At 52.2% G+C, this 14,438-nt stretch overlaps 1 protein-coding gene across 8 annotated transcripts in view; it reads right to left on the bottom strand.

The window, feature by feature from the left end:
* The window catches only part of ATP2A3 (ATPase sarcoplasmic/endoplasmic reticulum Ca2+ transporting 3), a 40,106-nt gene that overhangs the window by 4,077 nt on the left and 21,591 nt on the right, over nucleotides 1-14,438 (bottom strand). For 4 of the 8 annotated variants that reach the window (XM_032319647.1, XM_032319644.1, XM_032319648.1 and 1 more), the window contains 6 exons: nucleotides 13,159-13,379; nucleotides 12,030-12,232; nucleotides 11,368-11,453; nucleotides 7,223-7,356; nucleotides 6,635-6,752; nucleotides 6,030-6,147 (listed from right to left, as the gene is read on the bottom strand). In XM_032319647.1, the coding sequence (XP_032175538.1) occupies nucleotides 6,030-6,147; nucleotides 6,635-6,752; nucleotides 7,223-7,356; nucleotides 11,368-11,453; nucleotides 12,030-12,232; nucleotides 13,159-13,379 (880 nt within the window). Of the gene's footprint in view, nucleotides 1-1,618; nucleotides 3,024-6,029; nucleotides 6,148-6,634; nucleotides 6,753-7,222; nucleotides 7,357-9,564; nucleotides 10,419-11,367; nucleotides 11,454-12,029; nucleotides 12,233-13,158; nucleotides 13,380-14,438 lie in introns of those variants that run through there. The other 4 variants (XM_032319645.1, XM_032319646.1, XM_032319650.1 and 1 more) reach the window with 4 other exon arrangements.

Raw genomic sequence — 14,438 nt, 5'->3', positions numbered from 1 at the left:
GGTTATTTTGGTTGTTTCCGGTTTGGGGCTATGATGAGTAAAACTGCCAGGGTTCAGCTCTTTGTGTGCGGATTAGGTCTTCATTTCCTAATTTTGCCCTTCCATTCCTCCCACTGAGCCCCCAACAGAGTCTCTCCTACCCCTCTGTGGGGTACAGTGTGGGAGGCATGGGGAATAACACAACAGGGGCCGATGGAGGGGGCAGGGTGAGGCCTTGGGCATTTTGGCAGCTGCCTCCCTGAGCCAGTGAGAAGTGTGCCAGGGCTTGCCCTGGAATTCCCTCTTGGGTGAGTGGCTGTGAGGTAGGAAACCTCTGTTTACCTTGGCTGCTCAATCTTGACCTGCGAGGCTCCATGCTGTGGACTGGCAGGGCTGCACTTGTGCAGGCTGGTTATGAGCTCCAGCAGCTGATGGGAGTAGCAAAGCTGGCCTGTCTCCTAGCCAACCCTCCAAGCCCATCTCCGCTCCATGCTCTGACCGCCATGATGGAACCAGCTAGACAGTCAGGCTTTCAGAGAGCTTCGCGGTCTTCATCTGTAGATGGGGCCCTCACCCCTGCCTGGCCCACCTCAAGGAGTCAGTCGGGTGCCCAGGGAGATGAGGCGTACGGAATGGTTTTGGGATCTGAGAGGCCTCCCGGATGGACTGTGCAGAAGGAAGAAGCCTTCTGCCCATCCTTGGCTCCCACTGTGAACTATGCACCAAATGTTGCCCTTCCCAGAAATAAAACCCAGGAGCTCCTGAAGGTGGGTTTTGTCTCTTCCAGACATAGCACCTAGGCAGCTGCACAGAACCCCCGTGCCCAGAAAGGCCCTGCATTTCGTTTTCATACTCTGCTGTCCCTGCTAGGAAACTCTTAATTGCTAAACAAGGGATCCACATTTTCATTTTGCACTGAGCCCCACAAATCACATAGTCAGTCCTGCCTCTGGATCTTTGGGCAGGGCCTGATTTCCCTTGGCAGGGCAGCTGGGCAGAAGATTAGATACAGAAACTTCATGAGTGAATCTACCCTCCAGAGGAAGGAGAGGAAGGAGACAGGGACACATCGCTATTCGTGCCACAGAGTCCCTGCTCCTAGAGAGTAGGGCTGCCTGAGTGAGTCAGGAATGAACACCAAGCAACCTCTCCAAGGTCCCTGCACAATCTGAGTTGAGGGAAGCCTTGGGGAGGTGTTCTTGAGCTGGGCCTAGGAGGGCAAGAAGTCGATGGCATCCTGGGGTTCAAAGAGGGCAAGTAAACAGAGAGAGACACCTCAGGGAGAGATGTAGGACCCAGGGAATGGTCAGGGCTGGAGGCTCCTGATACTTTGGCTCTAGGCCTAGCCCTGCCCCAGGCCGTCATGAACCCCTCCCAGCCTGTTTCCCCAGTGACGACATTTGAATCTTAACATGTGCAAAGGGCTTTGAACACATACACAAACTATCAAGTGCTGTCTCTGTGAGCAGAGTCGTGCATCTGCCCTTTGAGTGTGGGTCAGGAAATCAGTGCATCTCCTGGGTCTTGTCTTAGAAGACAGCAATCCCTGGCTGGCAATGTGGGAACCCCAGACCCTGGCTCCAGTTTCCTGATGTGAGTGGGTGTGGGTTGTGGGAACCCAGGTGAACACACAGGCGGATGGTGGAACCACTCTCTAGGAAAACAGAAGGTGACGGTCCTCTGTTGCCCCAGGCACTCAACCTTTATTTCTCTACTGGCTGCATGTCAACAGATGGGTACAGAGCCCTGCCATCCTCCCCCACTTCAAAGACTGCCTTCCCTCCAGCAGGAAAGAAACAGAGAATCTCTGTGGGCTGGTTCCCAGGGGAGCCTTGCCTAACCCTGCATCTCTTAAGGCCTCTCTGGAGACTTGGGGGGCACAGGGGAGGGAGGAGAAAAAGAGGCCACGGTACCTGGAGCCCATTTGCCTGATTTTTGCCAAAGGGGCAAAAGCTGAGTTAGGAGAGCATTTGGGTCCATCAAACACTTTTCCCATCATTTGACATGATGTGACAGGCATTCCTCCACCAAGGAGGGAGGGAAAGGAAGTGCCCTTGGGTAACTAGCCATTCTCATTGACATCCTTTCAACACATGGGGATGTAGGGTTGGGGGCAAAGAGTGAGGCCAAGAGTCTAGGGCACTCAGAACCACCCAGCCACGTGGACTGTGGAATGGTGCACACGGGGCTGGGCTGAAAGGGCACAGTGATTAGGTACCCAAGGATGTCTGGGTTCTTAGGCACCAGGGACATGAAGGGCAAATCCGTCCTCTGCTAGGCAGACTAGGCAGCACCGAGAGAGACTTGGCATGTCTCTCATTTGCTTAGGACAGGAACTCTGAGTCTGGGAGTGCCCAGAGCAAGGCAGGCAAGCCAGCTGTCTCCCGGGAAGGGGATCCTTGCCCAGCCCCCTTCCCCTACCACCATGTCCCTCTCTCTGACCCTTTAATCCCCTGTACATATAAACAGTAAGAGGCTCAAGCCCTCATGAGCCCTCTGTTTGTGGAAACAGAGTGGAGGGGGGTTGTCTGCCCTTGCTGTGCACAGCTGGGCCCAGATGTTTCCCCCACTTCACTCGCTTACTGACCAGGCCCCAGACCAATCACTAAGCAAGAGGTCAGAGCTGGCAAGAACTCTGGGAGTCCTCCATCAGTGTAGAGGCACCAGTCACCAAGTAAATGACCAGCCTCCAAGCAAGAGGGTGCCTGCTCCAGAGTGTGCTCATGGATTTGGGGGTAGAGGGCTCTGCATGTCTGGACTGACTGCCAGCTCTGGCTGCTGGGCAGATCCCCCAACCCCCCACCCAGGCTGTAGCTCCTGGGCTAGAGCTTCATAGGTGAACTTCCCAGGAGAGTCCCAAAGACATGAATTCCAGAGCCCCCGTGTGTATGGAAGCAGGGACAGAGACTCTTGGCAGGGCCCGGTGAGCAAGCGATGAACGTGATGGCAGTGTGGAGAGCAGAGGGGAAGGCCTGGGCATCATCAGTCTGAGGTACACACCGGAGACTCCACTGTTCCCAGAATTCACTTCTGGTCCTTTTCTTCTGGAAGAAAAACCCAAGAGTACACTGAGAGATGTATGTGTGACAGTGCGTACCCACACTGGTTCCTTCTAGTTCCTTCCATCCTCCATTTCTCCTGATAGCTGCATTCTCCCATAGCGTTCAACAGGGGATCCCCAGTTCCACTGTGTCTCCTGATGTGCCCCACATGTCCAGATGATGCCCAGACACATTTCTCTGAAGTCCACGGGGCCTCTTCCATTCCACATGTTCTATCAACAACCCCAGCCCAGCCCAGGGCATATTTTCCTCGTGATTTTTAGTTTGGGAGGTAACTACCCAGTAGGATGAGATCCAGAATCTGGTGATATCAATGCTTCATTCATCTCATACACTCAGGCCTGCTGATTCTACCTACGCCTCTTGAGTTCATCTCTTTCTCCTGCTGCCCCCAGGCTTCAGGTCCTCTCAGCCCTGCCCTTAGCCCCCTCTTACCTCACCGTCACACTCCCTGGCATCACACTACAAATCCAAGCTGTCAATCCCTTTGGTGGTTCTCTATTGCCTTCAGAATAAAATGCAAGCCCACCTTGTATCTTGGACTCTCCCAGATCTGTCCCCACTTAGTTTCTCCAGGCCTCCTCTCCCTTCAGTCTGGCCCACTGGCTTCTGCTTGATAGCTGCTCAGCCATAACTGGGTACAGCCAAGAGACGGGGCAAGGGGACCCCCCCACCCCCACCCCTCACCTACCCCCTGGAGCTGACTGGGCATATGCAATTCTCCCCAGGACACATCCCTCATAAATCAGAGGGAAGCTGCAAGCATCAAGCCTCAGCAAAACTTCCCTAAAAGGCCACCAGGCTGGCTTGGGAATGCAACAGGGTCCCCTCTCTCACCCCCGCGCCATCCGGCTTTAGGAGGCCCGAGGGACTGCAGCCACACAGGGCAAAGCTGTTTGGCTTACAGCAGGCACACAGCACTCCACCTCTCAGATGTGGCCACAGATGCCCAGCCCGAGTCTTTCCTGTGGGCCCACAGCCACTCCCTAGAGCAGGACACCACCCTCTCAAGCCAAGCCTCACCAGGACCATAGTCAACATCTCAGGTTCATGGTGGAGGTGGAGGTGTTGCCCAGAACCAGCTCGCTCTGGGCTGGACTCAGTTGTCTGCCCTCAGATCAGCTCAACACAACCCATCAGCCTCCCTGCCTTGCCCCTCCCATGTGTCCTCCATGTTATCCCAGTCCCTTCCATGCTTCCACCCATCTGTGGCTCTCACTGCCTTGAAGATAATGTCCAGAGTCCTTAACCTGGCATTCAAGGCCCTTTTCACACTAAAGCCTTACTTCTCTACCTTGCACTCTGAGCCCCCAGCCCCACTAGAGACGCCAAACCATGCTGCTTAGCTCTTTCTCCACCAAGTTCCATCCTCCCCTTTCAAACCTCTGCTCGGACTTGTCTCTTCTAGAAATCACCTACAACCCTTGGCCCAGCAGGGATCGATCCTTCCAACCTGCCCCATCCTGTTAGGGGCCCCCTCCCAAATCCTCCACCATCCAGCAGCTGGGACTGAACAGTGCCTGAGACACAGGCTCTTCCCCATTGGCTAAGAAATTTTCTAAGTTTTCTTAAGAAAATGTGCTGAACTCCTTGGCCGTTGTGGCTGCTAGGGAAAGATCTCAAGGAAGACAGAGAAGCTGCCTGAGCTGCCAATGAGGCTTGACTTCTCAACTGAGTTAGTGTGATCAAGGTCGGTGGATGGATTTCCTGGTAGACCACTTCTGGGCTTCAGCCAGAAATGTGGAGGCCCTGGGCTCCTGAGGACAGAGTTTTAGATGATCGACCCATTTCACTTTCTTCAGCTCCCTAGGAGTATCCGCAGTGAGTGGGTCAGAAGGAACCATACAGGGGGCAAAATGCCTTGCCTTGCTTCTTGCTTCCTCACCCATGTGCTTTAACAAGGTCTTGCATTGGCTGAGTACCTACTTTTACCCTCAGGTAAGCCCCTCTGTGTGTGTCTGCTATGGACAGACCTGCGGTGGGCCAGCTTCCCCAGAGAGAGGAGGCTGACTTGTTTTGGCCTCTTTAAGAAGATAAAATGTTTGCAGCACCCAGGAGCAGTGGCCAGCGTGGGAGATAGGAGCCGATTGATTGCCCTGGCCCCTATGGAATGACAAGCACGTGATCTATTTATAGACCCTCCAACTCAGGCTCCCTCCCGAAGCTGGGACACATTCCTGCCAGAGATGGCCCTCAAGGACCCAGCTGCTCCAGGGCAGGCCTTGGCCATTGCTGGGCCTAATCCAGACCCTCCGCAGCAGCCTGGTCTGGGGGCTACAGCCCTGGCTCACACTCCCAGGAACAGGGAGGGTTTTTTTTTTTGCCCCTGCTTCTCACTCTAAGCAGCTCTGACAGTGAGAAGATCCTGGCTCCCTCACCCTCGGGAGGTTCAGAACCACCCACTCTCTGAGGCTCCTCTGCCAGCAGGGGTCCCCAGCTTCCCCCACGACCCTGCCCCCAACCCTGACTCTGCCATTTTCCCGCCAGTACCAGATTAAGGTAGACCCAGAGCTGTGAGCTCAGAAACAGAGAACCCCCTCATCTACCCTCCTATGAGGTGACACCAAAGAGGCCAATCCAGTGTGGTCTGGGGTCCCAGAGGTGGTCAGTAGCTGCCCACTCCATGCCCGGGAGACTGTCCTGAGAATGCCTGCCTAAAGACAGGCTGGGTTCAGAGGAGTTAGAGGCCAAGGCCCAAAGAAGGGTCCAGAGGGCCTGGCCATGCAGGGTTGGTGGCAAGTGAGGACAAGGAGGGGGCAGGGCTCTGAGCGGTGCTCTTGGCCCCTAGAGCCCAAGACCCTGCTGATACCACAGGCCCTAGTCACCAGAGCAGAGCCCCTCCTTGTCCTCCACTTGCTGATCCAAGAATACTTCTTTCCCGGGACAGACAGGGAGGCTGCAGCCTGGGAGCGGAGGCAGGCAGGGAGGGGGGCAGGGAGGCAGGCTGGAGACAAGCAGGGTGGGGAGGGTCTGGAGCTTCCCACTCACCATCCACGTGGTTCCGGGACAGGTACTTGAGGGCTTCATCAAGCAGGATGACGGGCAGAGATATCTGGAGCACGACCACCCACTGGCGCCCGCTCAGTGGGGTCACCTGGAAAACCAGCTGCGGCGGGGCGAGGGGTGGTTAAAGGTATGCCCCCACAATCTATCTGCTTCATACACTTGGGCTACAATGGACTCCTCATGAGCAATTTCAGGACGCTCCTTGAGGTCCCACCTCCAGGTCTTTGTCTACCCTGGTTCCTCTACCAGCAGTGCCTGCCCTCCCCCGCTCTCACCCAATTACCTAATCTTCCTGGTCCCGTCGGATAAGTGGGCGGGATTCTGCACTGGGGAGGAACATAGTCTCCTCCCACCCTGGCCTCGGGAGAGTCCCCATGGCAAGAGGTCTTATCCCTGCCTCTTCAGTTCCCCAAATCTGAGGGTCCCCAAGGCACAAGCTGTCTGTACCTAGCACCTTAAGATGTCTCCACTCCCAGTCCTCCATGCAAAAGGGCCCAGAGAGGCCCAGTGACCAACCCAGGGCCAGGCTGTTGCAGGAGGGCTTGGACCCTGTCACAGAAGAGGATTGGGGCAGGGTGGAAACTCACGGGCAGGGGTGGCACCAGTAGGATGAGGAAGTGCAGGGCCATGGACATGGCCACAGCGGCCAGCAGCCAAGGGTTCAGCCAGGGTGGCATCCGCAGCAGCGACTGGTTCTCTGAGACACTGCCGAGGGCACAGGGTGCTCACTGCAGGCCCGGACGTGAGCATGCCCTGCTGTGGGCAGCCATCCACCCATGGGGAGGTGTGGGGGCGGCCTGGGCTTCAGCATTTCCCTAATTGGGCCTGTAGGCTGGAGCACTTCTGGGAGGCCAGTGTAGCCAGAAGGGGTGGGTCACAGTTATTTGCTCAGCCCCCAGTGGCCTGTCCAAGGGCTTGGATGCCCTTTCTCTGTCCCTCAGACCCAATCTTGGCCCCTCTATTTATTCAGGCCCCGATCATGGCCTTCTTTGTTCCCTAAATCTCAATTCTGGCCCCACTTACTCTCAAAAGCCACTCTGGGACCCTCTGACACTTAGGCCCTAATCCCGACCCCCCTGATCCTCAGACCTGGGCCCTGACTGGCCCTCAGCCCCCCAACTTAGGCCTCACTCCTCCTCTCTTAGCCCCAGCTCCGGCCCCTCTGTCTAGCCCACCTGTTGAGGGCGTTGCACATTTCAATGGTCACCAGCACAGACAAGGCCATGGTTGTGGGAAAGCGTGACTCGAAGACCTCGCAGTCAATGCCAGCAAAGAGCAGGTTGTCCTTGGAGCACTTCAGGAAGTTCCTCTGAGGGCACCAAGGTGGGGTGGGTTGGGGTTAGGGAAAACGGTGATCAGGGGAGGGGCCAGTGTGTGGGAAGAGGGAAGCCTGGTTCCATCTTCAACCCCCATCTGAGAACATAATACAACCACTGGGCAAAGTGCTGCCGTGCGGTGGGCCCAAGGAGGGGCATTGATCAAGGATGGGGCCCAAGGAGGGGCTACATGGTGCTGGAGAAAAAGACAGGCCATTGTGGGGCAGGGGTATGGAGGGACAGAGGGAGATCAGCTAGCATTAGGATGGGGAGGACAGAAGAGGGCCCCGGGCTGAGAGAGAGGAGGATATGGGGGCTCTACCCTGAAGGTGCCTGGAATATCGGAGGTGCAGGAGTGGGGGTGGTGACTTACTGGGACCACGGAATAAGTAAATGTACATGAAATCCAATCAGCCAAATTGCTTGAATAGAATTCACCTTTGGTGCTATTAAATAAGATTCCATTCGTATCCCTCCATTTCTGCCACTGAAATTGAGCTCTACCAGACTCGCCTTTTGCTTACAATGTGGATTAATGAATTGCTAGGTGCAGGCTTACTACATGGCTTCTTCATAATTAAGAAGAAGATCTCAGGGCTCTATAGAGGATGTGGCCACTGCCGCTGCAGTCCTAGGGGACAGTGCTCTTCCTGTTCGTAGACTTCGCTTACAGATTCTGCTGTGATAAGATGCTGAGCTGAGGACATGCGTGAGAACTACTCTGTTTTCTTCCACAATACTGGGATGAGTGTGAATGTTTCTAACAGTTAAACAGCTTCCTTCTTCCAGTAACATAAATTTGTTCTCTGGACTATCATCTGAACACAGAGATCTTTTCAGCTAAAGGTTTAAAACCTGGATCCACCCTCGTAGAGAAATCTATATACGATGACAGGCTGTCCGAGCTCCTGTCCAGTAACTAGATCCGTTTTCCCACACTCCATAAATATGGGTAAGGTGACTGTCAGCCAGAAGGGGCCGCTAGCACTTTCCTCTTCTCTCTCATGCAGGATGAAAATTTCTAGAAGACTACAGCTTGGTTAGATTTCTTACTTTAACAAAGAGATGGAGATCCTGGTCTCATTTAAATCAACAGGGAGAGTTTCTCCAAATCAAGCTCCAGTATTTGGAACAAGTGCATGTTTTTATTTGGCACTGATCATAGAGCAAAGAAAATGTCCTGAAATTTGATTCCACCCAGAGAACAGGAGGACCAAGGGCCACTTCGTATTGTACCACTCTGGTCAGGCCCCACTTTCCCAGATCTTAATGGCCTACGTAGACATGTGCATTCAAGTGCAGTGTACACACCTTCCACTTGAGCTTGTGCAAGCCTAGAGCCTTATGCATGTGCAGGGCAAAAAAAGGACAAACAGGATCATAGCGAGATGTTGCTATAGAAAAACGCCCTGCCCTTTCAGACCTTCTGGGTTTGTGCCCCTGGTCATGAGTCAGGGTGTGGCCTCTTGAATTGTTTATTAGAAGGTACTCAAGGCTGGAACTTTGGTCTCATAGGTTCATTGTGAGCCTTGTGGGGGTGGGGGCTTGATTTCTCTGGGTGACGCCACTGTTCTGCCTACTCCTTCCCTTTGCTTCCCTGGCTATTTCCTATTTACCTCATCCTACACGGCCTTCTCGTGTTTCATTAATATAATAAATACTTACACAACTCTTACTACGTGCCAAATGTTGGTCTAAGCACTTTACAAGAAATCACTCCGTTCATCGTCCTGACAGCCTTATGAGGCTGAGGCGGGGACCATTATTACCCATTTTATAGATGAGGAAACGAACTGAGACGTTAAATAGACTGTCCAAAGTTATACAGCCAGTGTGCGGCAGAACTAGGCTCCATGCTCTGTGCTCTTAACCACTCTGCTGCCTTTTGACAGCTTCCTTCAGGAACCAAGGGCGGTTCTAGGCAGCTCTGCTGAAATTCCAACAACAGAAGCTGAAAGTTCTACCTTAGGTCTAACCATTGACCACCTCCAAGTCCCACAGCCACCTGTATATTTTTGGCTAAAGATTTTCTTTTGTTTTCTTTTTAAAGATTTTATTTATTTATTCCATTTATTTATTTATTTGATACAGAGAAAGCGTGCACAAGATGGGGAATACTAGGCCGAAAGGAAAGGGAGAAGCAGGCTCCCCCACAGAGCAGGGGCAGCCCGATGTGGGACTCGATCCCAGGACCCCAGGATCATGACCTGAGCCGAAGGCAGTCGCTTAACTAGCTGAGCCACCCAGGTCCCCGGCTGAAGCTTTTCACCTTAAAATGTGACTGCCACTTCCATGCTCTTCCCAGGTCTTTGCAGAGCCTTGGTCTGCTTGGTGACTGGCATCCAGTCGATGCTTACTAGCCATTTCTTGGCCAGATGGATAAATGAGAAATGGAATAACCTGAAGACAGTTGGTAAGGTGGCACCAATGGGACTGGGACTAATGAGTAGTGGGTTTGGGGTATGACCTCCAGCTGTCTGGCATGGGTGACCAGGTCAGCAGTAGAACAGAGATGGGGGTAAAGGAAAGAAAGGGATTATCTAGGGAAAGGTGATAGATTTGATTTTGGTAAGTGCAATGGGCCTGTAAGATATCCCAGAGGAGATACCCAGCTGGATACATGGGACTATGCTCAAAAGAAAGATCAGGGTGGGGGTGGGCTGTCCTGGGATGTTTGAGATCTATCGATAAAGGAGGGTAATAGAGAGAGTGCTGGAAAGAGGCATAGACAGGGTGGTCAGCACACCATTATTCTATACCTTGCTGCTCCCGTAGGAGCTAAATGAGCAAAGGGTGCCTGAGGCTGGCCTGAGTTGCCTTTCTGGCAAGGGCTGGGGGGCATCAGCCTTTGGGATGAGAGTGCAGGCCTATGCTCTGCACTGCTGCCAGGACGGAGAGCCCACATGCTTGAGGGCTAGTGGGTACCAGGAAAGTGTCCCTGAGCTAACTGTATCTAGATGTGAATACTGCAATAATGCCCGAAATCACAGAGCCTCCCAGAGATGACAGCCGGTGACATGGCAAAGGGTCAGGTACCCCCTTTGAGCTCTTCTATCTACAAGAAGGTAACAAAGACAGGTACACTCAGAGGAAGAAGATCCTAAATCCCTGCAGCTCTCAGCTTTAAATGAAAAATTCACAACTGGCTTTGCTAGATTTGGTGCAAACATTCTTTGAGATAAAGGAGATGCCCAGGTGGCGCAGTCAGTTAAGTGCCCAACTTGGTTTTGGCTCAGGTTGTGATCTCAGCATTGTGAGATCTACCCCCACATTGGGCTCTGTACTCAGCATGGCGTCTGCTTGGATTCTTTTTCCCTTCCCTTCTTCCTCTCTACCCCATGTTTATTCTTTCTCTCTCTCAAATAAATAAATAAATCTTTAAAAATAAAAAAAGGAAATGCCCAGACAGAGGGACAGACTGACAGACAGCTGCTGAGGGGTCTCCTTGCTTGCTTCTAGAGCTATGCTGAGCTAAGCTAGCTCTGTTGTGGGCACGTGCTAACCGGGTGACTTTAAGAGGTCAGTGGATTCCTTTCTCGAGAAGCGTGTTGTTAAAGAGGTGGAGGAGGAGCCTGGCAGATTCCTTCTTTCCACTCTCAGTCCCCTTTCTTCGACCCTCTGCCTGAAGTTTTACCTTTCAGGGGTTCATATTTCTGAGCCCTCATTTACAGCCCTCAATTTATCAGGGGTTCCCTGATAAAGGTAAGATACTTCTGCACAGTTACACCCCTTGCTAGCCCCCTAACCAAATGAATGGGACAAGGAGTAACCACCTCTCTGGCTCAGGAGCTGGGTTGCTATCTCTAGTAGTTTCCAGTGGCTTCTGAGATTAGCTCCTTAGATGGTGGATGTCTATGTATGTGTATGGGGGTAGGGAGGGACAACCATGGCCAACCATGGGGTTACAGATCCCTTTCCCCTGGAACTCTACTACTTGGGCTACTTGGGCTGTGAGTTCTACCTCAGAAATAATCACAACATGGTCCCTGGCCGTCCTTGCTTACCAGTTGGTAGAAGGTGACGTGAGGTCCCTCGGCATCATAAAGGAACCACCAGGTGGCGGCAGCCACCGTGGCCAGGCCCACGTACACTGCAAGGAGGACAGGAGGAAACTGGCTTTAGTGGCTAGCTGTGGTTTTCTGGCAACCATTTCCCCTTCCTAATAATCACCTGAATTTCTGTCAGGGAACCACCTTCTCCCTCTCTGAGCCCCGTGGTTTGCAAGCATCTGTCCCTAGTAACAATGGTGGGCCCTGATTGGCAATCAGCATCTGCCACACCCCTAGCCATGGTGATTAGCTAGGAGATAAGCAGGTGACCCAATGTGGGCCAAGAACAGGCGTGAGACTTTTATCATATTACTGAGGGATAGCTCGCTCTTCTGTTGAATTTGGGGTTATAATGGAGTAAACATGAGGGCTACAGCTGCTGCAGCCATCCTTCCACTCCAAGGGGCACCTGCCTAAGCATGGAGTTGAGGCAGAGCCAAAATGTGCCAACAATACTGAGGCCTGGATCCAGCCATACCTGAGGCATGCACTAGTCTTTCCCATTGGATGAGACCACAATTTCTTTTGGCATAAGCCAGGCTCAGTCATACTATCTGTACTTTGCAAGCCTAAATGATAGAAACTCTTCAAGAAACTCCACTGAGGGCCCCACTCACCTCCAATAGCCAGATATCGAAAAAAGAGCCAGCCACTGATGAGGGTCTCACGAGGGTTTCTTGGCAGCTTCTCCATGATGTCCAGGTCTGGTGGATTGAAGCCCAGGGCTGTGGCAGGTAGACCATCTGTCACCAGGTTCACCCAGAGCAGCTGCACAGGGATCAGGGCTTCCGGGAGGCCCAGAATTGCCGTGAGGAAGATGCTGGAACCAGAGTCATAGGCTCTAGTCCCCAGCAACTGGAGGGTCCTGCTCCTACTCATACCCCAGGCTGGGAAGCTCACCTACTGTCTCCACAGGAGCCCCTTCCCACTTTGCTAGTTCTGATGTGTGTGCATGGTCCTGCCACGCACTCAGTCACTCCTGCTCCCAATCTCAGCTCTGGAGCCTGGACATATCTGCTCTTTAGGCCTCTCCTCTTTAGGCCATAACTCCTTTAGGGCATGTATGCATGTGGACAACACATGCCCAAGTACATACACAGAGGTTTTTTTTGTTTTTTTTTTTTCAGACAGGAGCAAAACTTAGCACAGGCTACACAATCACACAAACACAAGTACCTAGATGCTTATCTGGATATGTAGAGATGGCAGAATTCACATGTGTCCAGGCAAACATGTGCTCACCATTCCCCATAGGCATCACTCACATATGAACCCAAGAATGTACAAATTATATACTGGCACAAATCCTCTGTGCTTATGTGTATGCCCGAAGATTCACAAAGGCACACATGCACACGTGTACACACACTTTTCACTTGTGTACACACACATCGTGCTCACACTCAGCTGTGTGCACACATTCATGTACACATGTAAACACATTACCGCCCTGAAGAGCAGCTAGTTCTCACATCTTGCCAACTCTGAATGTAGGAGTTATGGCTAGAGGGATGATAGGGGACTTTTTAGGCACCTCCTTGGGGGCTGGAGTACGTACTCCAAGGCCTCTGGAGGAATGATGAGGAGCTCCTGCCCCTGCCCTCCTTGAGGTGAGATCCTAGAAGGCCCCAGCCAGAGCAGGATATGTGTCCCTCCATCCCTATAGCCCCATCCCAGGATCAGGCATTTCCCTTGGTGACCTACAGCTGGTCCGGAGGGCTGGGAAGAGGAAATACAGGGCCTCACCAGACAACCTCGCCTACATTGGAGGAGATGAGGTAGCGGATGAATTGCTTCATGTTGTTGTAGATGGCCCGGCCCTCCTCCACTGCAGCCACGATGGAGGCAAAGTTGTCATCTGATAGCACCATCTCGGCTGCCGACTTTGCCACAGCTGTGCCAGAGCCCATGGCAATACCAATCTCTGCTTTCTTCAGGGCTGGGGCGTCATTCACCCCATCTCCAGTCTAGGGGCCAAGTTAGGTAGGATCATGCATAAGGAACTTCATTCCCCTTCCTTGACTCCCCTCAACTAAGCCTATCCCCAAACCCAGGAGATGTCCCCAAGGAAGCAGACAGCTGAATAGAAAAATGGTGAGGTTGAAAATGAACTTAGAGATTGGGCTGGGGATGAGGCTTAAGGGAAGGCAAGGGTTGCAGACCAGCACAATTCTGAAGAGGAGATCAGTTTGAATGTTCTCATCTTCCTGGTGAGGTGGACTTGGGAAAGAAGGTGGATCTCTGATGGTGGTGGAGATGAAATTCAGGTTGGATGTGGTATAGAAGATGAAATTGAGGTTAAGGACAAAATTAAGGTTAAGTCAAGGATGAGGTCTAGGCTGTGGGTCATGTCAAAGGACCAGGTAGGCGTGATAGCTAAGGTAAAGTCTGGAGCCAAGGTGAAGGTCAAGATCAACACTGGACTCAGGTTCAAAACTAAAAATTAGACTAAGGTAAAGGTCAAGTCAAAATCAGATGCCAAATCAAGGTTATGGTCCACATCAGGAGTGATATCACAGTCAAGGTTGGAGATGCAGTCAAGGTCAAGATTAGAGGCCATTTAAAGTTGAGGTCTACATAAAATATTGGGTTAGGGGTCAAGATCAATGTCAAGGATCTGATCAGGGGCAGGTCAAGATTGCAGCCCATAACAGGGTTGAGCTCAAAGTAAAAATCAGATTAAGATGGTCAAGTTCAAGGTCAGAAACCAAGTCAACATGAAGGTCAAAAATAAAGTCAAGAACCAGGTTACAACTGTAGTCAAGATTGATGACCAACTCAGTGTCAAGGTCAAGACTGGGTCACAGGTTAATATTAAAGTCAATATGAAGGAGTGGGGGTAAAGGCCAATAGAGGCTAAGTCAGGAGTGAGACTGGGATCAAGAATCAGATCAGTGTTGCGAATAGGTCTGTAATGAAGAATGAGACAAAAACTGGGCCCAAACAAAAGGTCCATCCAAAGGTGAATGGGTAAACTGTGGTTATATTTACATGGTGGAATGCTACTAATGATAAAAAAGCAGTCA

This window comes from Mustela erminea, chromosome 18, assembly GCF_009829155.1.
Source record: "Mustela erminea isolate mMusErm1 chromosome 18, mMusErm1.Pri, whole genome shotgun sequence".
In the NCBI taxonomy this organism is placed as follows: domain Eukaryota; kingdom Metazoa; phylum Chordata; class Mammalia; order Carnivora; family Mustelidae; genus Mustela; species Mustela erminea.
This window is presented reverse-complemented; position numbering and strand designations above follow the sequence as displayed.